The sequence below is a fragment of the Ursus americanus genome, chromosome 27, assembly GCF_024610735.1.
Source record: "Ursus americanus isolate L20-20 chromosome 27, mUrsAme1.1.p, whole genome shotgun sequence".
NCBI lineage: Eukaryota > Metazoa > Chordata > Mammalia > Carnivora > Ursidae > Ursus > Ursus americanus.
In genome coordinates this window covers 6044399-6068605 of record NC_142153.1, presented here as the reverse complement: position 1 = coordinate 6068605, position 24207 = coordinate 6044399, and the positions used below count along the sequence as shown (strand labels likewise).

The following is a 24207-nucleotide window of genomic DNA, read 5'->3' as shown; positions in this document are numbered from 1 at the left end:
TCCTGCGTCAGAGTGCAGTAGGAGGCAGGGGCGGGCCTGCGCTCAGGCTCCCCGTGAGAGCAGGAGGGAGGTAGACGAGATGGCAAGCAAGGTGGGCAAGATGGAGTCTTTGAGCCGGAGGTTCCAATGGCAGGTGTCCCAGAACTTGGAGACTGGAGAAGATTTTGTTTATCTCAGCAAATGTCTCCCCAGGAAAAAACTTCCCCCGGGCTTGTTTTAATACTGACCCCAAATGACCTGAATCAGACATACAAGAATTACAGCTATAAGAGAGCAGTTGGGATTATAATATGCTTACAAAAGAAGGAAACAAGCTCGATGGGGGGGGGGGTGTCACTGGCTTCTCCTCCATACCTGCTTCATGACTTTGCACGTGGATGATGGCAGCACTTCCTCCTGGCCTGCAGGCCCCATGCTCTTCTCAAGGTGCTTGGGAGACACTGCGCAGCACCCAGCTCCCAGAGCCCACAGAGGTTTTTCGTGTTTGGGGGGCTGTGCTGAGTGACTCCCCAGGTGCTCCCGGGCTGCTGTCCCAGCATGGCCGCAGGGCCCGGCTCAGGCCCCACGTGTCAGCGGAGCGCTCCTCGATGCAGCCCATGGCTCAGGGCTTCCAGAGACAGCACTCTGTCGTTACAGCTGTCTTCTCGTCTCCTTCCCACTTTACCTCCAGAGAGACTGAGCGTGGCCATGGTTTTGGGTTGAAGGTTAATGTTTAAAAGCATTCTATGTTTTCTTGTCAGTCACTCCTGTCCTCTGGGTCCCCTAGGGTTATTATGAAAGGTTGGTGCCTCAGTTTCCAAGAGGCCCGAGCTGGGGTCTTCCTCCTACCCTTGTTCCCACTCCAGGCTGATTCCCCGGGCCAGAGTCTCCCGCCCTGGGGGCCCGAGGGACAAACTGAGGGACTTGGGACAGCAAAGGGGTCTCAGGCCGTGCTGGTGTTTGCATGGATCACTCAGGTTGGGAGGGTTCTGAAAGTACACCTTGTTTTGGCCTCTCATTTTATAGAAAAAGCTCAGAAGGGCTGCATCTGGGGCAAGTGGATGTGAGAGCCTTGGAATCCGCTCTCCGCTTGCCCCCATTCCCACTCCTGGGACTCGGCTTAGGTACCTTCTGAGCCCGGGTTCCCTCATCCATGCCTTGAGCGTAACCCCTACCTCTTAAGTTCCTTGTGAGGTCAGGTAAGGTCATCCAGGCCTTCCACGTGGGAGAATTTAGTAGAGGGGTGTTCAGCTACTGTCAGTGCTTCTATTCTGTCCCCCCTCATCTTTTCTTTTTCTAGTTCCCCAAATGGACCTTTTCCCCCACTAGGCTATGGATTCCTGGAAGTCAGAACCCCGTTCAAGTCTTGGGTTTCTCAGCACCTGTGACAGTGGCTGGCACTGACCGATGGGATTTCAGATTGACCAGCGTTGTGCAAGGTTTCCAGACTTCCAGAGCTCGGATCCCCCGGCCTGGGAGCAGAGAGACCTACCCTCAGAGAGGGCGTCTCACAGCCCTCCTGCTGGGATTCCTCAGCCAGGGGCACAGACGCACAGGAGCCATGGGGAAGTTTCTGGGACTTTTATTTTTACTCTTTATATTTTAAAAGCCAGTAAAGATGGGCGAACGCTTCGTCCCTTTTGGGCTGTATCCCTCTAGCCAGCCCCCACCCGCCTCCCCCACCCCTCCCACCTGCCCGCCACTATGAGTCACCTGGGCTGAAAAATGCCAGCCCACCTGTGCCCTGCACTGCACCGCCCCCAGTGCCAGGCCTCGGGGCAGCCTAAGGAAAGGAGGGGGGCCCTTGGTGCAGCCCGACCCTGCAGGGGCCTCTCCCTTCCTGTGTGGGCACCCCAGTTGGAGAAGCAGGGGGTTCTGAGGTCCCTTGCAGCCCTGCCAAGCTCCCCTCTCTCCAGGTGATCTTGTCCTCTATCAGCACTGAGGCAAATCCAGGTGGGCAGCTCTGGGGTGCAGCATCGGCCCTGGCACTCTCTCATCTTTTCTCTGCCTCTGCCTCCAACATCCCTTGTTCCCAGCCAGGTGGAGGGGGGGTGGGTCTGGTCTCTTCCTATTCTGGGGAAATCCCCACTGAGGGCAGAGTGGAGAAAGGGGGCCAGGAGGACTAGGCCCTCCAGGGATGTGATCCTGGAGTCAGGGTGTCAGGGGCGTTTCTCCTTCGCTGGGACCCACGTCCCCTCCCTGAGGCGGATTTCCTCCAGCCGGGCTTCTGACCTTAGTTCTGGCCCCTCCAGGGGGATGCTTCCTAAGCCAAGGACGGAGGAGGGTACCCGAACATGCCAGCTTTTCTTCTGCGGTCAGCCAAGAGCCCACCTGGACCCAGCACCTGGTCTCCCAGCTCCCAGGCCAGAAGGGAGACCTCTGCCCCGGAACAACTCCCTCCCTGGGGTGGGCCCCCCTGCAACGGCTGGGTCACAGTGGCACGTCCGGGACCCCACTGCCACTTTCCTGGTCGCAGAGCCTGGTCATTTTCATCTCCCTGTGCACTCATGCATTTGCGGAGCGGGCAGGGCAAGGCCTGGGCCGCAGGGGTGCAGGACGGCCCCCAGGGGGCGGGTCTCAGGCCGCGTTTGGACCTCCCGTCCTGCTCCCTCCTCCCTCAGCTGGGCTAGTCCTGCCGCCGCCACAGCCCCCGCCCCCTGGCCTCCTCCCGCTCGCCCTCTCCCATCCCTCCACCTCCTCCTCCTCCCGGGGGCCCCGGACCCCCGGGAGGGGCAGGGGAGGGGCTGCAGCCGGGGCGCGGCGGAGACTGGGGGCCGGGGCCGGGCGTCAGACGCTGTGCGCGCCCAGGCTGAGCACCGAGAAGGCGGCGCGGTGCTTGCGGAGCAGCAGCCGGATCTTCTCGTCGTCGGAGTCGGGGTCCAGCGGCTTGTTGTACTCGTCGTCCTCGTTCTCCGAGGCCGCGCGCTCCCCGCCCGCGCCCGGGCCGCCCGGGGCCCGAGGGGTGGAGGACGAGGGCTCCAGGGCGCTCTTCTTTCGCCACTTGGTCCTTCGGTTCTGGAACCACACCTGGGTGGAGAAGGAGGCTGAGGCTCGTACGCGCACAGCATACACAGGGCCCCCCCTTTAGGAGGGTGACTCCGCTCGGCGGCAAGGACGCTCGATCCTTATTTTTACAGTAAAATAAATGGCTCAGTAATAGACCAGGTTGTAATGTTCACACCATTTGGGCGGCGGGGTGGGGGGGGGTGCGGGTAAAATAAAAGCAAATGCGTGTAAGTGCAGCTTTCTGCTTAGCTATGGCCCTCCCTGCCGCGGATCTTCTTTGCCACCTGGGGCACTTGGATGGAAGATGCCCAGGTGAGGGCATTCAGTAGGCGCTCAAGAGCCGTCCCTTCTTGAGCTTCATCGACCTTTACTGAACTTCATGAATAAGTTCCCCCTAATTTTAAAAGTAACATATTGTCATTGCTTAAGATAGTTGAAGAATGCAGTAAGAGGACAGTGGCTTCCGTCCCAGACCCCGAGGTGCAGAGATAGGTGGCTGGTGATGTCAGTGGAGCCCAGACGTGGGTCCCCACCTGCCGCTGTGCTTCCCTCTTCTACCCTTAAACCTGTCACCATGTCACAGAGCTGGGCAGTTTGGGCATAGCTTTCTTTTTGGGACCCCCCCCCACCAACTCTCTCAGGAGAGATCTAGCATCACAGTGGCCTCTGGGAGCCTGGAGGGAGAAGCCCGGTCACGATTTCAGGCTCCCTGGCGTGCAGTGTAAGCAGGGCCCTTGCATGCCACTTGGAGGGTGCCTACCCCCCCCCCCCCCCGCCCGTATCCCATCCGAGCTTCATTTGGGTGGACCTGGAAGGTGGTGTTATCTTCACCTTATTGGCAAACCAAGGCCATCTCGTCCTGCCCGCTGATGCAACAAGCCTATAAACCCAGTTCTAACGTGGCCCAGAGACTGACCCCTGATCTGGGCCAGAGGCTGCCATCAGCCCTTGAAATTCCTGGCCAACACTGTGCAGAGGAGGGGAAAGCATTAGGTGGGTGCCCCCCAGAGCTGGCTTTGAGCCTCGACTCTGCGCTTAGCCAGCCAGGTGACCTTGAGCAAGAGGCTCAGCTGAGATTGTGTCTTCATATGTCAAATGGGTAAGAATCCCCACCTCCACGTTGCTGAGAGCAGTATTGACAGCCATCTTTTTGGTTACGGGAATTACCGCCATCTCTGGGGTGAGGTGGGCAGGCGGTGCCCAGACAGCAGGACAGCCTCCCGCCCAGAGCTGGAGTTGCTGGGAGACCAAAGCGGCTTTCTTCCATTGGCAGGTTGCTCCCCGCGGGGCAGACACCTTCTCCCGCACAAACTCACCTTGACCTGTGACTCAGTCATCCCCAGCGAGTATGCCAGCCGTGCCCTCTCAGGGCCAGCCAAGTACTTGGTCTGCTCAAAGGTCTTCTCCAGGGCAAAGATCTGGTGTCCCGTGAAGGTGGGCCGCGTGTGCTTTTTCTTGTGGATGCTGTCGCTCAGGGGGTCCGGGGCTGGTGGGAGGAAGAAGGTGTGTGGTTAGCGGCATGAGTAGGGGTACCAGCCCTGTCCTGCATCTCCCACTGGGCGAGCTCTCTCCTGTGGAGCAGCCACTGAGATTGTGGGGTTGTCCTGACATGGCTAACAAGTGGCATTCCAGGCGTCCTGACGATAGTGACCTTGACTTCTGCCACGTTTGGACGGACAGGGACCCCGAGAGGGCACCTGGCCCAGGTGAGAGCTACTTAGGGGCAGAGGGAGTGTACAGCCTGCCCTGGACTCCTTCTCTGTGCAATGTTTTCACTACTCAGTGATGCTGTCCTCCCTCCAGGGGCAACAGGACGTTCTCGGTTTTCTCACCAAGACACAGACTAGGTGCCTTCCACCAACAGTCAGGGCCCCAAGGGGTCTGGAAATTCCTCCCCTGCCAAATCCCTTGTTCTTGGGACCCCATTTTCCAGGTTTCTGAGAAGACCAGAGCTTTAGGCCCCAAGTGACTGCTCTCCCTTGTCACCAGGCCTAGAAGTCATGTGGCCTCAACCACACTGGAGAGTCTGCACACAGAGGCTCGGGCCCCTGCCCCTGTCCAGCTAGCCAGCCGCTCAGGCAGGAGCTGGGAGGGAGGGCAGCAGGGCTCCAGGGAGGCAGAAGGCCCACCTGTGGGGCCTTGTTCAGTGTAGTCCCACAGCCCACATCCCGTCTCCTCATGTTATAGGTAAGGAAACTGAGGCACTGGATGGGGAAGAAACTTCCCAAGAGAACTGTCATTTGCGGTCCTCTCTCCCTTTGTGTTAATTCAGCCACTGACTGAGATATTTTCCCGCGTGTGGCTGTGCACTTGGGATTGAAGAGTAGGGGTGTGGAGAGAGTGTGTGTGGTGGGGGGAGGGGGAGATGGAGGTGTGAGAGACTGAGGCCTAAAGCACCCCCAAAACCAGTTCCAAGAGATGAGGTCTTCACCCACATGGAACTCGCCATGTTTCAGGCTGCAGGAGGGGTGGGCTGTCAGGCAGTGTGACCACCCGGAGCAGCGAGCAGATGGGGAGGCAGATGTGTTTTGGGGTTTCCTTGGTGGGCCCCACCCACATTGCGGTGGGGCAGCCCCGAGGTCAGAGAGAAGCGGAAGTTCCCTCTGCCACTGCCCCTGCCTGGTCCTGGCTGGGCCTCCGTGGCACAGGGATGGCTCCTGCAGCCACTGCCACCTCCCTGCCTCCCAGGTGAGCCTCACCTGCCCGTGCATGTCCTGCCATGGCCTCTGGGCCCTGACTGGCATCCTGGGGACCCCACACCAGTACCCTGAAAACAGGTTTGGGCATGGTAGGGTACAGAGACCCCCACAACAACTAGGGCCAAGTCTGACTTGACTCGGCAGCTGCTCCCAGAGCCTGGGCAGTTGTCACTGCTCCTGCTGACATAAGCCCCAAAGAGGATGGTGGCAAGCCACCCCCTCAATCGCAGGCAGGACCAAGATGGGAGCAGAGTGCGTTTTGTAGCCTGGAATGGTGTCAGGGCATGAGTGGGCTCGCTGGGAAGGTGATGCTGTGGCAACTTGTCACTGGGGGCAGCACTTGCCTGCTTTGGATGAAGAAGTGACATGGGCTCGGAGCAGGAGAAGGAAGGTGAGCGGCCAGGTGGGCCCCACCTTAGGCAAATGTGGGTTATGTGGTCTTCTCCAGACCTGGAGACCCCCGAGGTTTCTAGGAGGGCAGCTGAGGTGGCTGCTGGTAAGGGCGGGTGGTGAGGGGCAAGACACCGGTCCAGGCAGAGCTGGGGTGGGCCCGGGGGGGGGGAGAATTCAGTCGTGCCCACAGCGAGCCATGGCTCCAGGTGTCTGATGGTGGCTGAGGAGAGGCGGCTGGCAGGTATGGACCACCCTGTAAGCCTTCCCTTCCCTTCCCACACCTCTTCCTCCCCTGATCCTGAGGGGGCTGAGGGCTGGGGGCCGGGGCGGGGGTGGGGATGGAGCCTCGCCCTGTACTCACTGTTGCCGCACTGCCGCCCGCCTCGCCAGTCCTGGCCCGTGTCCGCCCAGCAGTTCCGGGTCCGGGTGGGGTACTCATTGCCAGCCTTGGGAAAATTCCCCACCTGGGGTCCATAGTAGACCCCCTGGGAGCCGAGTCCACCAAAGCCTGCCACGTGGGGGTAGCTGGAGAGGAGGCTGCTGTTCGGCGTGGCCACGGGCCTGCTCAGGATGTCTGTGATCCCGTGGGGGGTCCCGGCAGCCAGCTGGGGGCCCAGCCCCGGAGGGCTGAGCTTGTAGAAGGAGTTCTGCACCGAGTACTGGCACACGGGGGCCTTCATCTCCGAGAACTGAGCCAGTGGCGTGTTGTTCAGCAGGAACGTCCCCTGCAGGTTGGACTCCATGATCCTCGGGTCAGGGTGAGGGAAGGTGAGAAGCCCAAATCCAGGCCCCTAAAGCCAGAGACCCCGAGCTCTGACCCAGAAGCCCATGGCAGGTTTGGAGGGTCAAGAGTGGCCCGAGCCCCAGTCTGCCCTCCTACCTAAGGCATCCGGCCCAGCCCTGGCCCTGGGACCAGCACCTACGTCAGCGGCTCGGAAGTCAGGTGCTCCCGGGGCAGGTGAGAGGTCTCACCAGCGCCCCTTGGCTCTCTCCCTGTCCGTCCTGGAGAAGGGCGGCTCCCCACGCCTCAGTTCAGACCCCTCCTCTGTCTGTGAGTCTGGGGACCCTCCATGAGAAGTTTTAAGTTCAGAGAAGCAACATTTCCCTGATAAAGATAGGGCCCATTAGAATACAGACCGGAGACTGGCTGAGCTGGGAGAGGTGCGGCGCCATTGGTTGAAACCCACACAGGCCTCACATTGGCTTTTCCAAGACAAATTGCACTTTGAAAGATTGACTGTAAAATCAGCCAGGGTGTGTGTGTGTGTGTGTGTGTGTGTGTGTGTGTGTGTGAGAGAGAGAGAGAGAGAGAGAGAGAGAGAGAGAAGAGAAGAGAGAGAGCATGAGCTCTGGAAGCTCGGTTCATTCTCAGAGGGTCTACCTGCTCCTGGTTCCCCAAGTCCAGCATCTAGGGAAAGGTGGGTACCTGGGGTCCCTGGAGGCTCCTGAGGCAGCTGGAAGGTACAGTTCCTGCAGCTGCTCCCCTGAGGGCAAGGAGGCCAGGCTCAGGGGGTGCTGTCCTGGGGTGCCCAGGCCCAAGGCAGTGGGGGAGTATGGAGTCTGAGTGTGGATGCTTCGCTTCCTTCCTCCGAGCTGAGATGGGTAAGTGGGGAGGCTGGGCTTCGGCTGGGGCAGTGGGGAGTGGGGCTGTGAATCTCTGTTATGGGCCTGAGAGCCTGGGAGTGGAGCCAGCCAGCAGACTGGGACAGGGGGCAGGAGTGGAGCAGCTCTGCGTGTGCTGGGCGTGGGCTCTTCCCACCTCTGCCTCCTCCGAGCAGCCTTTCCTGATTCCCTCTGTTCTCACACCTTCCTCCTCCGAGGAATCACTTGAGCCTCTGCTGGAGCCATTGCCCTGTTCTGTCTGGCTTGGCACCTGGGGAAAGCTCAGATGGCTGAGATGGCTGTTGATTCAGTGGTGGGTCCCTCTGGCAGACACTTGGTTGGTGCTCAGATATTATTTGATGGGTGGGACTAGACTGAGTGGCAGAGCACCCATATGCCTTTCTTTCTAATGAATGTTTCCAACATACAAGGCTCTACTGGGGGCCCTCTTCCGTTTTACCAACAGGGAAGCCATGGTGAGTACGCGGTTGTTTCTCTGTGGGGCAGCGCCCTGCCTTACAGTTCTGGTTCTTGTTTTGTTTTTTTAAAAAGTGGAAACCAGCATGCCACTGGTCTGAACACGTCAAATGACAGTACATGAGTGACTGTCAGGCAGACAGACTTCTGTCCCTCCTCTGCCAGTCAGTTCCAAAGCCTTTCCTGATCAGGCCGTGGGCTCCTTGGCTGTCTCAACACCCCGTGGTCCCACTGTGGCAGGTGGGAGGAAAGAGGTGCCCTATGCTGGCCTTCTCCTAGGCTTCCAGCTGGAGGTCTGAACCCGGCCCTTGGGGAGGGCGCTCCTTGCATGCAGAGCCTCTCCCCACGCTGCTGTTCTCTGTTCCTGGTGGAGGGGGCTGCTCCGAGCCGTGTTCTCTGCAGTGTACATGGTGGAGGTCAATGCAAGAAAGACCTCACGCAGGCTGTGGAGAATATGTCTCTAGAAGTTTAGACCGAAAACAAGAAAAAATGATCTTACCTCTCTGAGTTGGCTGTGTTACCAGGCAGCCCATCACAAGCATTTGAGAAACTTAATTCCGATTCCCAGTGTTGCTGCTTGACACCCCCCCCCCCCACCGGTGACTGTGATCCTGAAACCGTGCTTTTGAAACCCCTCTGGGCCATGCGGCTGCACAGCCATGGCTGGCGCCTGGTCAAGGATGGCTTTTCTGAGAGAGAAGCTACAGATTCCGAGTAAGGGCTGGCAGTGCTCCTAGAACACTGTGACTGTGACTTGGTCACCCCCTAATAATGGGAACTTATGAGGAAGAAAAGCTGCAGCAAATGATTTGATTCTTCTTTACTGCCAAGCTTGACAAAGGCATTCACGTTCGGGAATCCCAGAATGACAAACCGAAGAGACTTTAGCAAGTGTTTAATCCATTCCCCCACTTGACAGATGAGAAAACTGAGGCCAGCTTGGTGACCAGCCTCATGAAGTGTTAGGAATTAGTGAGGAAGAGGGCAATTTTCTCAAAAGTTCTTGAACTTTGAAAGACATGGAGTGCAGGGGCCAGACACCTTCACAGGGGGGTCTGGGGGGTCCCCCTTAGTGTATACTGTGGGTCCAACCATGCACCCTGGGGATGTGAGGTGCCCCCCTCCACCCACCTTGGACTTGCCCCCATCTCATGGTAATCCTTAGGCGACAGAAATCCATTCTACCAAGCCCAGGGGATTGGTGGGCTTCTGGGGGGGGGGCGGTCTGATGAAGGGGCTGTCCAGGTTTCCAGGAAGTGGACACCCCCCAGGGATGCAGGCCTGCCTGCTGACTGATCCCACCCCCAGACTCCTTCAGGCCCCAACCCCGGCTTCACTCTTGCCCCAGCACCTCAGATTCCACAGGCCGAGCCAGGAAGGAGAGATGGAGCCCTGTGCCGTGAGTCAATTTCTTTATTAATTTTGACATTTGTTCAGCTGGTGTAGGGAGAATGGTCTATACATCAGAGTGGGGTGGGGGGATTCTCTCCCGATAACAGAGCATTTGGGAGAGAGTCAAGAAAAGAGTCATTTTCATAACAATTAAAAAAATCAAGGTAATTCCAAAACTTCTAAAAAGCGTCTAATGTGCAGACTGCAGCATTCTCTAGGCATCATGTGGAGACCCCGAGCTCCTCCGCTAACAGCTCCTACTAGCAACGGGAGCGCGCAGCCATGCCGCCCGGGGCCCGGGGCCGGCGGGCCAAGCAGCCATGCCGGACGCAGCGGAAGGTGCCAAAGCGTAGCCTGCAGCCGCGGGGCCCACGCGGGGCTCTACGGGGGGCTGCCGCGGCGGCCTGCGGGGGGCGGTGCGGGGTCGAGCAGGGGAGGCGGGCCCGGAGCCTGGCTTCCCGGGGCCGGCGGCCCGCCGAGCTCCCCCCGCCCCCCCGTGTCCCCCGGCCGAGCCCGCCCGACCCGGGCGCCCCGGCCCGACGCGGAGGAGCGCGGCGCTCGGGCGCCCCACCGCGAGGGCCGGGGCCGCGCCTGCCGGGACGCAGCCCTGGGCGCCAGCGTGGCCTCCCGCGCCCGGGCCGCCGCTCCCAGAGCGGAGCGCCAGCCGCCGGGTCGGAGCGGAGCGGCTCGGGCGGCCAGGGCGCGTGGGGCCTGTGCGCTGGTGACGGGCACCAGGGCCGCGGGGGCTCGGTCGTGAGGGAGCTTCTGTGCTACTTGGAAGGGTGGATGTGTCTGAGGCCGCCTCGGAGGAGCGGCAGGGAGGAAGGGGACGGGATGTCCGCAAACAAAGGCTCCCGTGAGCGAGAAGAGCCTGCCAGTCGCTCTCCTGGCCCTAGAGGGCGCCCGCCGCGCCGGGCGGGGCGGATTGTGCTGATTCGGGCCTCGCTCTGCCGGAGGCTCCCGTGGAACTTTAAGGCTCTTCCCTGGTGGCACCGAGGCGAGGAACAGCCAGCTGTCTCCTTCCAGCTCTGACCGAGGGGCTGGCCTAGGAGGGGCGCCTTCCTAGCCCGGGGGCCTCCAGGTGGCCGGCTGCTCTCTCCTCCTCCGGCTCTCCTCCCCCTACGCCTGGGGCCAGGAGTGGGCCCCTCGGCCGCCTCTCCGAGTGGGGCAGAGGGGCTTGGTCAGAGTGGGGGCACTGAGGCGGTCCGGCCTAGGCCCCCCATCCTGTGGGCTGCCTGGACTTAGAGCACCAAGTTGGCTCTGGGAGACCTTGGGGGGGGTGTGGCTGACGTCTAAGAACTGACAGATACATTCACTAGCCCTACTGCCTTCCTTCCTCTTTCACTGAAAGACAGGCTGTAGCTCCTTCTCCCGCAGCCTGGAGAAGTCCTCAGGAGCTGAGCTCTTAGTGCTTTGTACATACTGCTGAAGTGTTTCTATTGGTTTGCATAGTATTTATTGTTTTCATATACACAAGGCTGATTACTGTACAGTTTACACTTTGAACACAGACTATGGTATAAGTGCTTGAAGATATAGGAAACCTCTTCTCTATTGAACATGCTGGTGCAATCCTGGGACAGCCACCGGCCCGCCCCCAGCTGAGAGAGGACACCCTTTCAGAGGGGGCACTGGCTCCCTTTGAGCCCTACAGCGGAGCCTGGGGGGTCCTCACCTCAGATTCTTTAGTCCCTAACACAAGGAACCCCGAATGTACTCTCAAGGTAATGATTTTCCATTGGAAGATGATTAATACTAAAACTGGCAGAGAGAGAGAGACAACATAAAAAATTCCAGTTTGTCCACAGGACATTCTACACAGCTTCGGACGTCACAGGAAAATCTGTGTGTACACTGAGGAGAGGGGAGAGGTGCTTGTGTGTGTGTGTGTGTGTGTGTGTGTGTGCGTGTGTATGTGTGTGTGCCTATGCGCGTGTCCTGAATGTCATGTAGAACGTTCTGGGAGGAGTGGCCCCCTGGGGAGTGGGATGGGATGTCACAAATGGAATGGACGCTTGTGGCTTGTGGCGGTGGGGAAGGCTGGCAGATGAGGACATGGGATTAAGGTGCCGAACTGATTTTGTGCCTAGTTTCCTTTCTTTCTTTTTTTTTTTTCTTTCCAGGAAGCCCACATGGATTTCCTACAGATGAGGTTGAAAAAAAAGTACCCTGTAACAAGTCAAAATTAAAATGATTTTAAAAAATATATCATCCCCAAGCACAAAAGAGCCCTTGTTCACTTTTGCGTTCACACGCTCTCGCGCTGGTTTTCTATCCCTCTCTCTCTCCCCACCCCCCTTCTTGAGGCGTTTGTCCTGATTCCCAACAGAGATCCGTCGTCGCTAGAGGCAGGATTGAGGACTGTAGGTCATGCGTCTACAGTCAGTCTTTCATGCGGATAGGAGACTAAAGGAAGTCCCTTACAGAGATCATGCCGTCAGCCTAGAGAACAGGTGTGCCACTTCCGTAGCCCTCCGCTCCAGCTCTCCTCCCGTGTGCATGGCAGAGTGTGTGGAGTTCAAGGGTTGGGTGTCGAGGTGTGATCCTGAGGGACACAAAGAGAGAAGGAGTTACTTAGGATCTAATGGTGCAACTCCCCGCAAAAAACCAACTACTGAGTTTTGTGCTGGTTGCTGGGGCCGGATCTGATTCAGGAAAGCAGCGTCCCCAAGCAAGGCAATGAGGTGAAAGACCTTGAGCTCAGAGGCCCTGACCTTCCTGAACTGCCAGCCGTCTTTGTCCCGCTCCCCAGCCCAGAGGCTGCCTCTCAGGGATGGTTGCCCAAGCCTGCCTGGGTCCCCTGCCCGAGTGGACGAGCTCCCCAGAAAACCCTCCTGTGTGTGTGCTCTGTGCGTCAGAGAGCAGGCCGGAGGCTCCCACGCCTGCAGTCCCCTGGGGAGAAATCCCCTTGAGTAGATCCTTGGACCTAGGGAAGGGGTCAAGTTCATAAGCCAGAGCTTGTGCTAAAGAGGGCAGCAGTGCCCTCCACTTTTTCGGTTCAGTTCAGCCCACAGGCACTGGTATCTCTCAGTGCCAGCCCCGAGCACCCAGAGATGGAGCAGACATGCTCACAGACAGCCTCAGGAGCTTGGGGCCTCAAGGGACTACCGTCCCTCTGTGGCGCCGGTCCACAAGCTCTTCCTGGCCAGTGCCTCTGGCTCCTCTCCCTGCGCCCCATGGCTGGACAACCTCTGCTGTGGCAAAGAGATCTTTTTTTTAAGAGCTCGTTGACAAAACAGGTGCATTCTCCGCAGGGTATTATGTATGTTTGGCTGGAGAACAGCAGCTTCGCGTGCAGGCTGGAGTCCACTTTCTGCAGCCTGCGATTCACAGGGACACCGTGCTCCCGCCACCGGATGGTGCCTGCTCCCCCTCCAGCCTGCGCCGAGAACTCCATGTTTCCGAGCCCAGCCACTCAGGGTGCTGGATGCGGAAAAGGAGCACGCTCAAATAAGGAGGAGCTGACAATCTCCTGGGCAGGGTGGGAAGGGACACAGAGAGGCAGGGACTCATTCTGCAGCAGAGCTGTCCCCAGACACGGAACTGTGCTGGACCCTACAGGTAACACGGTTGCGGAGGAAGCTGGCGGGGGTCAAGGTGAACTCAACTCTGAGTGGTTCTCCAGGGATGGGAGGATTGGGCTAGTTTCCTCACCAGAGGCTGCCACACAGCAAAACACTAGCCTTCTGCTGTTGTGGCACAAAACATCTGTCACCCCAGAGGGCAAGACTCTTTTCGTCGCTGCCTGGGCTTCTCTGTTGGCCAAGCTGGTCTCCTCCAAGCTTTCCAAACCCACAGTGCCCACCAGCTTCCTGCCTTGGTTGCGGCCCTCCCCTCACGGATGCCGTCAAGTCCCCTCTCTGCAGAAGCTCTGCTCTCACCACCCTCAAAACCTCTCCTCCAGGAAGCCCCCCTGATAACCCCGGCTCCTTGTCATTTCTCTCCTCTCAGGTCTGGAAGCGCCCCACCTCCCTCCACTACCTTTTATTCAGAATGTTCACAGGGCATAGTAGCTAAGATCAGGACCTCTGAAGCCAGCCAGGTTGCCTGAGTTTGAAATATTCTGTCTCTGCCAATTTCCCTGGTCCCATTACTTACACTATCTGTGACTCAGTTTCCTCTGCTGTAAAACGAGGGCAGTAATAGGCCGTAGCTCATTAGATGGGGGTGATGTCTCAAAGAGCTACAGAGTGCCCAGACACTGGATGTGGGTGTACACTCTGCCTGGGCTCTCTTGCCTGTGTCACACCCGCGGCATCTCCCCGCCTGGAGCACAAGCACTCTGAGGGCCAGGGCCTGGCCTTACCCTTCCCAGGGGTCTGTCTGTCCCCCCATCAAGGCTAAGCACATCTCAAACAAGAGACCTCGTAAAACCTTAAGCCTGTGGAAAACAGCCGACCATCTTCCACTTTTCTGCCCAGACACAGTGCAGAGGAGAGAGGTCAAGGCTTAGAGATCATTCTATGGTGACCGCTTTGGTTAAGCTGAGACTCTGGGAGGAGCAGTGATGGGTCCAGTGGGAGCACCCAGCAGCGGCAGGGGTAGGACTGGAAGGCAGGTCTCCTGGCTGTGTCCTGGACCCTTCCACCCCCCTGCACCTCTTGTCCCAAAAGAAAGGTCTCAGCCTATAGAGAGCGGGGAGAAGTGGCAGTCCTGCTCTGTGCCTGTCCCGTCCCATCCCTCTGTGCGGTACCTCCTGTTCCCACCTTGTCCAGCGTCTGTGGCCCTCTCCCCTCTCCCTCAGCCCCAGACTCGCACCCCTGCAATGGCTGGGGAGTAGGGTGGTCTGTAACTTAAAACAGCAACATAAAACATGACCTTTTGCCTCCCTGCCCCTTCCCATGGAGATGACTAATTGCTTAACTTTTAAACTTAGTAAAACATTCCATTGTCGAAGCTAACACAAGCTCTTGCCACCACAGTGTCTGAATGGCAAGCGTCTCTTAAAAAGGAAAACAAGAAGAAGCAGCAACCTTGTTGTGCCACAGCTTCCTGAAAGTTCCAGAAGCCAGGGCCACGGAGATGCAGAGAAATGCCAAGACCCGGCACCTGCCCAGGATGTGGGTAGCCCAGCAGACGTCGGGGCTGCCCCTGCCACAGCCCTTCAGCTGCCCGCTCCACGCTGGCGCTCTTGCACAGCTCACACCCGAATTCTTGGACCTACCTCCTGGGGCGCAGAGCAAAACCCACTAGTTGGTATTGTCACCTGCCGGCAGGCCTTAACTAAACAGCAATATCGTAGCTTCTTAAACACCACCAGAAAACACCCTGCCCCCCCCACTTGCCAGCCTTAGATACAAAGTCCCTTCCAATGTGTGGGTGACTGGGGGGAATCGATGGGTGAGGGGGGTCTATTCACTCCTCACCTGGGATGGGGGCATTCTGCCATCTTTGAACAAACTTCTAACCATTGTTCCTTGCAGCCCACTTTTTAAATATCAAGTCTACAACTTGATACCAAGTCCCCATCACCTCTAGGATGTTTGGAAGGAAAACCAAAATTGGTCAGAAGAACTCACTCTACATTACACTTAAAAAATCACTCGAGGAGCTTGATGCAGAATCCCGAGTTCCAGATTTTTAATTCAGTAGGTCAGGGGCAGGGACCAGGAATCTGCCTTTTAACCCGACTCTGGGACACTTTGAGAAACGGTGGGTGGGAATTTAACAATGTGTACAGCCTTTCACCAACACGCCCCATCCATCATCGTAACCATCCTACAGGCAAGGGAAGAGCATGATGCCGCTGTGATTTCCTGGTTAAGGAACCGAGGCGTGGTGAGGTTGGCTGACCTGTCCTGGGTCATGCCAGGATCCGTGCTGACTGAGCACAGCTGTCCTGGCCCGCTCACCACAGCCTGCCCAGGGACCATGACTATTTCTGAACCTCTCAACTGAAGTGGAAGGGACCATGTGCAATCTCCCTCAAGGGGACAGGAGCTCACGGCAAATGACTAGTGCAAGGCAACACGACCTGGAAACAGGAGAAACCAAACCTTCAATCTTGACTCCTGAGCCCCAGCTTTGACTCTGAAACACACACAGTAAACTCTCGCCATTTTCAGTGTTCATGTTCGGGAAAGTTGCCAGGAACACTGAATTAGCCAACACAACACCATTGCTCTCAAGGAAAATGCCCGGTTAGGTTCCTGTGAGCCTATGTTCACCACATCCGTGTCAAACAATGAATCGGTAACCTTGTTTTATGTGTGTTTCTGAATAAGGACACCTGATTTAATACACCGTTGATTCCTTAGCCCCCCCACCTCCCCGACAGTGCCCTGACTCATGGCCAGCGAATTTTATCTAACAACATATTTGTCCCCATGGGGCACATCCCAGCCTTCTTGCTCTTAGGAACTCGAGACAGCACTTGGGCACTAGGCTTGGGAGCCATTTTAAACAGCAAAACCAACAAAAAGCACAAAAATGCAAACAACGTGACACTGAACACAAACTTTTCACCATGGTGTGTGTGTGTCTGTGAATGACCACAAAAGCACTCTGTGTGTGGGCTTTGGGGTTAACATAAATTTTAGCCAGTAGGCAAATTTGCGTGTGGAACCCGCACATACTAAGGGCCGACTGTGCGGGCTTGTGGGTCCGTGGCGGGGATCACTGAAAGGGTCAGAGAGCCAGCAGCCCCTCTCTGTCTGCTCTGCGGCCTTCGTCCTGTTGGGAGGGTGGAGCCCTTGGGGACCTAGGCAGGAGCCTGCTTCCACACTGGCTCCCTGCCCACTGTCCCCACCGCATACTCCCCGGCCTTTTCTTGGCCCAGGCCCCAGCGCCGTGCTGGAGCCAGGCCGCCCGGCGTTCCCCACACCCACGCTCCGGGGTCTGGAACCGTATCTCCCTTGGGGGTTTAAGCCACCTTGAAAATTTAAAAAAAATTTTTTTTCTAGGTTCTTCCCTTCCTCCCAGCCTGGCTTCTGGGCTCCCTCTTTCCTGTTCAGGAACATGAATAGAATGAACCCGAGCCAAACAGACGCGGAAATGTCGAGCCCCTGCTTGCTGCTGCTGCCATAAGGAGAAATCAGGCAGAAGAGGGCACTTTTCCTTCCATTCCCTGCTCCTTCAAATTGTTTGCACCTCTGGATTCTTTCCAGAACTCATCCCAGCTCATCAGCTAAACCCGCAGCCTGGTGGGACCCTTGGCAATGCCGGGGTTAACACTGTGACCTCCTTAAGCTGCTGAGGAGTCAGGTCTAATTTTATCCTATAACTGGATATGCAGTCCGTTTTTTTTTTTCTGCCCAAGTGCTGAGGTATGTTGGGAAGCCCAGAGCCAGCACTTCTGGGGAGGCAGCAGCCCTGCTTTTTGCTGAATGCAGAAAGCCGGAGCCTGCTTTCCTCTTGGCCCAGAGCCAGGCCCTGGGGGGGTTGAAACGCCAAGAACCTGATTAGTGCGGTGCTGGGGCCACCAGGCTTCCTTGCTTCCCGCCGACTCCCACCCCGACGCATCCTGTACTGAGCTGCCCCGAGCTGGGCACAGTGAACGGCCTCGGGGCAGCTCAGTACAGGATCCCTCAGGGAGGACGGAGGTCAGAGCTGGCCCGCTGAAGCCCCCAGCACTGCGCGGGCCTGCCGGAGAGCCTTCGCGGCGGCGTCTTCAAGGCCCTCCCTCCTTGCAAACCACCGCACACCCCTGCTCCTCAGCCACATGATCCCCGTGCTCCCGCAGGCCATGCACCAAGCCTCGACAACCCTCTAGCTTGCTGGGAGGACGCCATCGGCCCCTCGGGCCTGTTCCCTTCACCCTTTCCTAGAAAGCAGCGGAGCGACCTGTCTCCAGAAACACCGAGGAGAGCGGGTGCCTTGGGTTGATCAGGACTTTCAAAGGGTTCCTGGTTCAAGAGACAGTGCTGTTCTATCACTGTCCCAGCTCTGCCAGGGGGCTTGCGATGACATGGCCCGGCCTACACAGACTCTCTTGTGCTCCCCAAGGCCTGCCCCGCCTCCTCCATCCCCATCACCTGGCTTTCAGGATAATATTATCACTGAGATTGACTGAGTGTTTTCACTCATCAAAGCATCTTCTCAAATTTGTATTTCTGCGCTCCCCGGGAGGTCAATCAGCAGATACTGCTGGCTGTTTACTTGCGGAGGAAGTCAAGACTCGGAGAGACAGTTAGCAGGTTGGGAGAGGACAATCTGTGCCTCGAGGTCACAGCACCCCTGTTCCTCCTGCATCGCGCTGGGGGTGGCGGAGCTGGGAGCTCCCTCGGAGGACGGGGAGACGTGGGGAAGTGAGCAGCCATTCCCAGCATCAGCCACCCCGAGCACCAGGCCATGCAGAAAGGATGCAGAAAGACAGCATTACCTCCAAAGAGGCCATTTGAGGGGAGGGGCTAGAGATCACTGCTTCCCCCTTTTTAGGCTGGCCCGCTTCACTATCTGAGCCCCCTTCCTGCTCTCTATCAGGTCCGGCTGCAGGCTACTCCCTCGCAGCTCCACCTGGAGACAGCAGCAGAAACAGAAGGCAGGACAGATCACACAGAGAGACAGACAAGAGATAGGCAAGACAACGTTCGGAGGCCATGGAAACGCTGCCTGCCAGAGGGCACAGAGGCACAAGGGGGAGACCGGAGGGAGGTGAGCGTGGTGCAGCCTGAAGCCCAGAGTGGGCGGGCGCACAGGTGAGCAGCCGGTAGAGGTGCTGGGCGCCCGGAGGCGTGGGAGCCCCGGGGGGGCTGCAGCCACCGCAGTACCTGCGCGTGTTTCATAAAGGAATCAATATCAGCTTCCATCTCACTGGGGTCCTCCAGGGGCCCCTCAGCAATCACCTCCTCGTGCTCCTGGGTGTCATCGGCACCGGACGAGTCTATCTGCCGAACGACTTTGCGAATGATCTGGAAAAGAGAAGGAAGGGACAGAAGGCCCGTGAAGCCATGGAGACAGAGTTTGAGAAGAGCAGGTCCCTGGCCATGAGATCTGGGGGACAGGCAGCCTTTGTCCTAAGGCGCCCTTCCTCGAGTGGCCAAGAACAGGGACTGGTCTCCCGCCCCCTCCTCATCACGTGGAAAACAAGCTCTCAGAAGGGCTAGAATTTGCAGACCGGTCATCAGTGATCAGGGCTTTGCCTCTTGATAAGGTCCTGCTGTCTCCCCACAGCTCCTTTTCATCTACAGGGGTTCCAAGCAAACATGTTCTTATTCACTCGCCCAAATATCTAACACTGTCTACTCTGCGCCTACCATGTACTTGGACGGGCGATGAAAGCACAAGACACCGTCGCTGCCTGCATGGGGCACACCTTGCAGGAGGCAAGATGGACAGCTGGGGGCTCTTGCTTCACTTCAGTGGGAGCAGCCCCACAGTGGGAGCACATACAAGGTCCCCCTTTGCTCCTCCTTCTCCCTTCTGCCCAGACCTAGCATGGTGCCCCATGCTTGACAAGCAAAATCAGGTCTAGTGAATTAAAATCTGCAACCAGCTCAATGCATTTCCACAGCCTTTTGCTGTCGGAGGCCCGGGGTAGTTCGGGGACCACCACCTGCCGTCTGACAGCTGTTTCCAGGGCTAGACATCGCTGGGCTAGGTTCGGGCTGTTACACGGAGCCTGGTCCTTCTGGAACAAAGTAGCAGGGGCTGAATTCAGGTGGAATCAGGTAAAGAGGCTATGAGGAATGTCAGGCCGGACCTCAGAGGACCAGAGCTCCCAGCACCTGCACCAGCCCTTCCAAGCCGTGCTAACCCTCTACTGGGGCTGCAGTGAGAAGCAAGGAGGTGAGCCCAGCACCTTTCAGCTTCTAGCCCCGCTGCCTCTCCCCAGCTCAGGGGGACTCTGTGCACCCACCTTCTTGGTGACAATGTTGCCCTGCTCATCTGTGAATTGTTCTTCTGTCACCTGCTCGCCTGGAATATTCTGAAACTCACTCCCCTAGAATTGCAGAAAAGGAGAAAACTCAGGATTAGCCAGTGTGTGTCCTGGGCATAAGGTGGAGGACGAGGGGATTAAAGAGCACAGCCAACAGCCACAGTCGGACACATCCCCGCCACGGCAGGAAACTCCAACTCAGCAAGTAGCAGCAGCCAAACCGGTGGCTCCAAGTGTGAGAGGCGCCCCGGGGGGCTGTGGGGCCTGATGACGGGATGGCCCCACGCTTGCAAGAGCCTTGTGTGCCAGACCCCTCAGCAGCACTGGGGAGCAGGCAAAACAGGGGCGGTCACGCAAGTGTCAGGAGGCCCTGAGTGAGGAAGCGAGGCACCTAATTTATCTTCAGACAGCCCTTTGCAGCGTGGAAAGCCCTTCCACAGACACCGGCGCCCTGGGTGTGACCTGCCCGCTTCCTGAAGCCGGCTGGGGCAGGGGCAGGCCAAGGACTGGCCTCCCAAGTCCCAGAGTTGAGCTGCCCGCACCAGCGCCGCATGGCGGTCCCAGCGGGCACTACCGCCGGCTCCAGCTCCCAGGGCAGCAGCCGGCTCCTGACTCGGAGTCCCGTCCCTTCCCCCCAGCTGCTGCCCACGCACGTCGCGGCGCCCTCGGCCCTGCCTCCTGCCTGGCAGTTACCTTCAGGAAAACCCGACGCCGGACCACCCTGGTGGAGATGGCCTCCTCGTCGTCACTCACGCCCTCGCTCTCCCCCAGCTCCTTGTCCAGCTCCTGGTGGATATGTTTCAGCACAAAGCACAGGGAGCCCTTGACAATGTGCATCACGTTCTGACAGCTGACCAGAAAGAAGCCCAGGAGCACCAGGGTGACCAGGAGCTGGGTGATGAAAGTCCACATCCTCACCTCCTCAGCAGCTGGGCCCTCCGGGGACTAGCGGGGCCAGGGCTCCGGCCGCTGGGGGGCCAACCTCTCATTCTCCTCTCGGACTCCCGGGTGCCCCTGGGACCCCTTGCATTCTCTCGGCGGGAGACTGGACGGACCCTCACTAGCACTGCCCGCTGAGTGCCCTCCTGCCGAGCAGCCCCGGGCTCTGCCCTTGTGCCTGGGTGACATCAGGCTTCGATAATTTTAGCTCCCAAACCAGCTGCTGGGGCTGTCCAACTGGGCTAGAAGGGAGCGGGCAGGTGTGTGTGTCCCGGGCACTGAAAGAGCACATCAAAGTCACTCCATGGGTGACGGGCGCCCTGCCCCGTCCTCACCCCCCCACCCCCCAGGCCTGCCCGGCTCTAGACGCACTAGAAGCAGTTCTGCCCACGGAAATGTTCTTTTTCCGGGACTCCAGGAAATAAGGTGTCGGGAGAATGTGGCCACTTGTGTGTGTCTCTGGGCGGTTACTGCCGTGATCAGAATGGAGTTCACCCCCACCCACAGGGATGGGACCGGCTAATACCCTGGAGAGAGAGTTAAGGGTTTATTTTAAAAATAGCCCTGGGATGAGTGATTTGCTCAGGCCTAGCCAAATTAGCTCGGTGGGGTCCAGCACAGGTGGTGGGGCCACCTGGAAGCCCATGCAATTCCCGTCAGCCCCAAGGGCCCTCGGCACACCCCCCTCCCCACTTCCCCCGAGGCCCAGCAACCCTAAACGTAAGCGTGTAACTGGTGTGTCTATTTAAGGCCTGTCCTCAAAGGCTCTTCCCAGGCTGGGCTGTCAGCGCCCACGAGCAGGAACCACGCGCTTGCGGCTCGCCTTTGCAGAGCTGATTCACAAACACAGCCGTGGCAGCTGTGGCCCACAGGAATTTCACTTTCCACATCAGGCTGTGCCGCTCTGAGTCCCCATGGACGAGGGAACAAAGATCTGGGGCACAGCCAGGTGACCTGCAGCTCGCTCCCTGTGGGGGCTGGGGAGCTCTGGGCACCTTCTCTGGGAATCAGGGACGGACTGAGGTGCTCTCCGACCCCATCCGGCGAGGAGCGCAGGTGTGGGGGCACGCTCAGGAGGCAGAGTCAGCACGGGCCTTGCCTAGTGAGCGCTGCTCCGTAAACGTACCAACCCGCTGAAGCCTTCCCACAGCCCTACCGTGCAGGTTCGATGCTTTTTCCATTTTACACAAAGGACATGGAGGCACAGAATCAAAGAGTAAGTAAATGAAAGGGTCTGATTTCCAACTCCGTCACTACACAATACTACCTCATTTCCACAAGGAAGCACCTGGAGAAATAATAGCCCATCGCACACGCAAAGGAGCTGGGCGCTGGAGAGCATTCAGTTTGGGCCCAACCAAGGAGAGTCCAACCTCACATAGTTCCATCTGGGGCCTCAGAGAAGAATGTCTTACTGTCATTTCAGCCTTGCCTCCCTAGCCCCAGATTATAGGGCATCTCTCTCTCTCTCCATCAGTGTTTTCAGAGATTCGCCAGAAATACTAGTCAATGAATGCTCTGCAAACCCCTGCCTTAAGCAGGCCTCATGACCACCCCTGGAGTCCCGTCAGACGATTAGGACGACAGCTCTTCTATGCCAACTAATCCTGTCCCGGGTCTGGAAGGCGTCAGACCTGGTGGCCCTGCACACTCACTCCCTCTGCCTGGGAAGCAGGAGATCCGGACTCTCCCGGCCCTCACACTGGATCGCTGTGTGATCCTGGAGAAGCCCTCAGCCTCTCTGGGGCCTCAGCTTCCTCAGAACCTAGAAGGTTTCTCCCGTGACCCCCTGGAGGGCTCCTGCTTTCTCCCCAGTCCTCCCCTCACCAAAGGCTAACTGAAGAGGGATAAGAAGGCTCCTGGCATCCTTCTCTTTCCCCAGGAATCAGGAATCAGACCCAGTTAAGGGCACTGCGCTCTCGGCCAAGTGCTTGCTATTAGGAATACTACAAGTGCCAAAGAGTAGCCCGCTGGTCAAGAATGCACGGGGTGGTCTGGGGTTAAAAACGGACGCAGCCTCCTGTCCTGTCCAAGGCACGTACTTGGAGGGAAGGAGTCCAAATAAAACCTTATTGGATTCCTAGCAGTTCTTTGCAGCTGGCAGCCCAGGAGTGTCGTGGCGCTAACCTAGTCGTGGGGGCCCCAATGTGCCCACTAGGGCTCGGGTTCAGGTAGGGCAGAGGGAAGAGAGAGTGGCAGAAGGGAGGGGGGAGGAAAAGCTCCCGGATGAGGATGAACCACGAGAGACCAGACGAGAAGCAGAACACATCGTTTATGCACACACTAAACACGCAGGCATGGAACAGCGATGCGCTTCTGAAAAACCGCGTACGGGAAAAAGGCACACCGTAGTACGCTGTCTGGGATTTGTTTCAAAAACATATGTTGGGGGGAGAGAAGAGGGGGGTAGGCATCGATGAAACAGGATCGGCCATAATTGGGTAACTAGCACCTGGGTGGTGCGTGCACGGAAATTAACATGCTGTTCTGTTTTTGTATTTATTTGCGATTTTTCATAATAAAAAAATACTCCCAAACACATTAAAATGGGAATCAGAATGGGGAGTGAAGTTAAAGCGAATAGATAAAGTAAGTACAGCAGGGCAAACCCAGTGTGGGGAGGGAGGTGGGAGAGGGGCAGGGACGGGAGGTCGGGACTGAGGCGGGGCGCCTCTTCTGGTCCACCTGCTCAGCCCCACCCAGAGGGTCCCAGCACTCCTGAGCCAGCGAACCTTGGCAACAATCCATGCGCTCCTCGTTTCCCAGTGAGCAAGCCAAGGTGCCAAGAAGCGAGTGGCTTGTCCGTGGCCACGCGGACCACGGCAGGACCAGAGTTAGCCTAACACCCAGGTCTCTCTGCTCTACGCCCTTCCTAAAACACAACGGAAAAAGAAAACAAAGACTGTGGCTTTGGAATCAGCCCGACCTAACTCCAAAGCCCCCCTCCGATCCTTTGACCTTGGTCAAGCTGCCCAACTGTCCGCTGCCACATGGGAGTAAGCTGAGAGCCGCGGGAGCGCGAGCACGACAGCCACACAGGCCCTGCCTGGGAGATTCGGGGGCTCTGGGGGCTCCGGGGATGGTAGCTCTTCCCTTCCCTCAGCAGAGACCGTGACTTTGTAGGCTTACTTCTTGAGAAAGTGAAGTCAGTGCCACAATTTCTAAAGAAAGGAAGCAGGCTTGGCCTGGGCTGGCCTGAATGAGCTGCGGCCCTGGGCCGTGGGCCCCTCCAGCGCCCCTGCCTCTGCGCGCGCTCACCTCTGCCATCTGGGAGAACGTGCTCTGAGCCTCCTGAACCCACGCTTGGTGGCTCTGTCGTCTCCGTTCCCTGCTCTCAGTTGCAGACACCAGGACCTCCTCAAACTCCTGAGACCCACTGGGTTCCAGCTCTTGGATGGTGGTGACTGTGCTCTGGAAGGAGTGTGTGCTTTGGCTGACCTCCTCTGGCCAGGATCCTTGGGCAGCATCTTGCAGGTAGGAGACAATGGAGCCTTCCTCATCCCAGTCCTGCAGTCTGGGGTCCAGGAAGACAGAAAGGACACCTGATCACCCTTCAGTCTCTGGCTGCTCAGATGGATACCCTCCCTCTCCAGAGCCGGAGGGATGGGAGTGCATGAGCAAATCCCACAGTCAGCACATGGCTGCCTGTCCTGTCCTGTCCAGAGAGGCCCAGATCCCCAGACTGGGAGCGAGCCCATGGGGACCAGTACCACTGGCCGCATCCCTTTAAGTGGATGGCTCTCCACCCTGGGCTCCTGAGGCACTTGGCTCACCCTGGCAGACCCTGACCCGGGTCTCCATGCCCATCACCTCACCTGCCTCCCCTCCAGCCCTCCGGGCCACCTGCACTCCACAGTCTTTATCCCAGAGCTCATCCAATAAGGTGGCCCCCCCTCTCCCCCT

The 24207-nt window shown here is 58.0% G+C and overlaps 2 protein-coding genes across 18 annotated transcripts in view; both read right to left on the bottom strand.

Annotated features, from left to right (window-relative positions):
• Window positions 1-2766: 2766 nt before the first annotated feature.
• On the bottom strand, window positions 2767-6852 carry NKX6-3 (NK6 homeobox 3). Its single transcript, XM_045779100.2, has 3 exons — window positions 6439-6852; window positions 4302-4471; window positions 2767-3006 (listed from the first exon to the last, which is right to left on the bottom strand). Exons 1-3 carry the CDS (start codon window positions 6818-6820, stop codon window positions 2767-2769), a joined length of 792 nt encoding a protein of 263 aa, XP_045635056.1. The 5' UTR covers window positions 6821-6852.
• Window positions 6853-11638: 4786 nt separating this feature from the next.
• ANK1 (ankyrin 1) overlaps window positions 11639-24207 on the bottom strand; it is a 129641-nt gene continuing 117072 nt past the window's right edge. For 6 of the 17 annotated variants that reach the window (XM_087856367.1, XM_087856366.1, XM_087856372.1 and 3 more), the window contains 5 exons: window positions 23563-23818; window positions 19345-19428; window positions 18257-18397; window positions 17869-18002; window positions 11639-12093 (listed from right to left, as the gene is read on the bottom strand). In XM_087856367.1, the coding sequence (XP_087712493.1) occupies window positions 17904-18002; window positions 18257-18397; window positions 19345-19428; window positions 23563-23818 (580 nt within the window). In that variant the 3' untranslated portion in view covers window positions 11639-12093; window positions 17869-17903. Of the gene's footprint in view, window positions 12094-17868; window positions 18003-18256; window positions 18398-19344; window positions 19429-20058; window positions 20497-23562; window positions 23819-24207 lie in introns of those variants that run through there. The other 11 variants (XM_087856369.1, XM_045779123.2, XM_087856375.1 and 8 more) reach the window with 7 other exon arrangements.

What these genes read in the sequence shown, in the direction of transcription:
- NKX6-3 (XM_045779100.2), bottom strand. Translation starts at nt 6,820, where the DNA reads ATGGAGTCCAACCTGCAGGGGACGTTCCTGCTGAACAACACGCCACTG. An exon ending in CGGGCGGCAGTGCGGCAACA is followed by an intron (nt 4,472 to 6,438) that starts GTGAGTACAGGG and finishes TCCTCCCACCAG; the next exon opens with CCCCGGACCCCCTGAGCGAC. An exon ending in TGACTGAGTCACAGGTCAAG is followed by an intron (nt 3,007 to 4,301) that starts GTGAGTTTGTGC and finishes TTCTCCACCCAG; the next exon opens with GTGTGGTTCCAGAACCGAAG.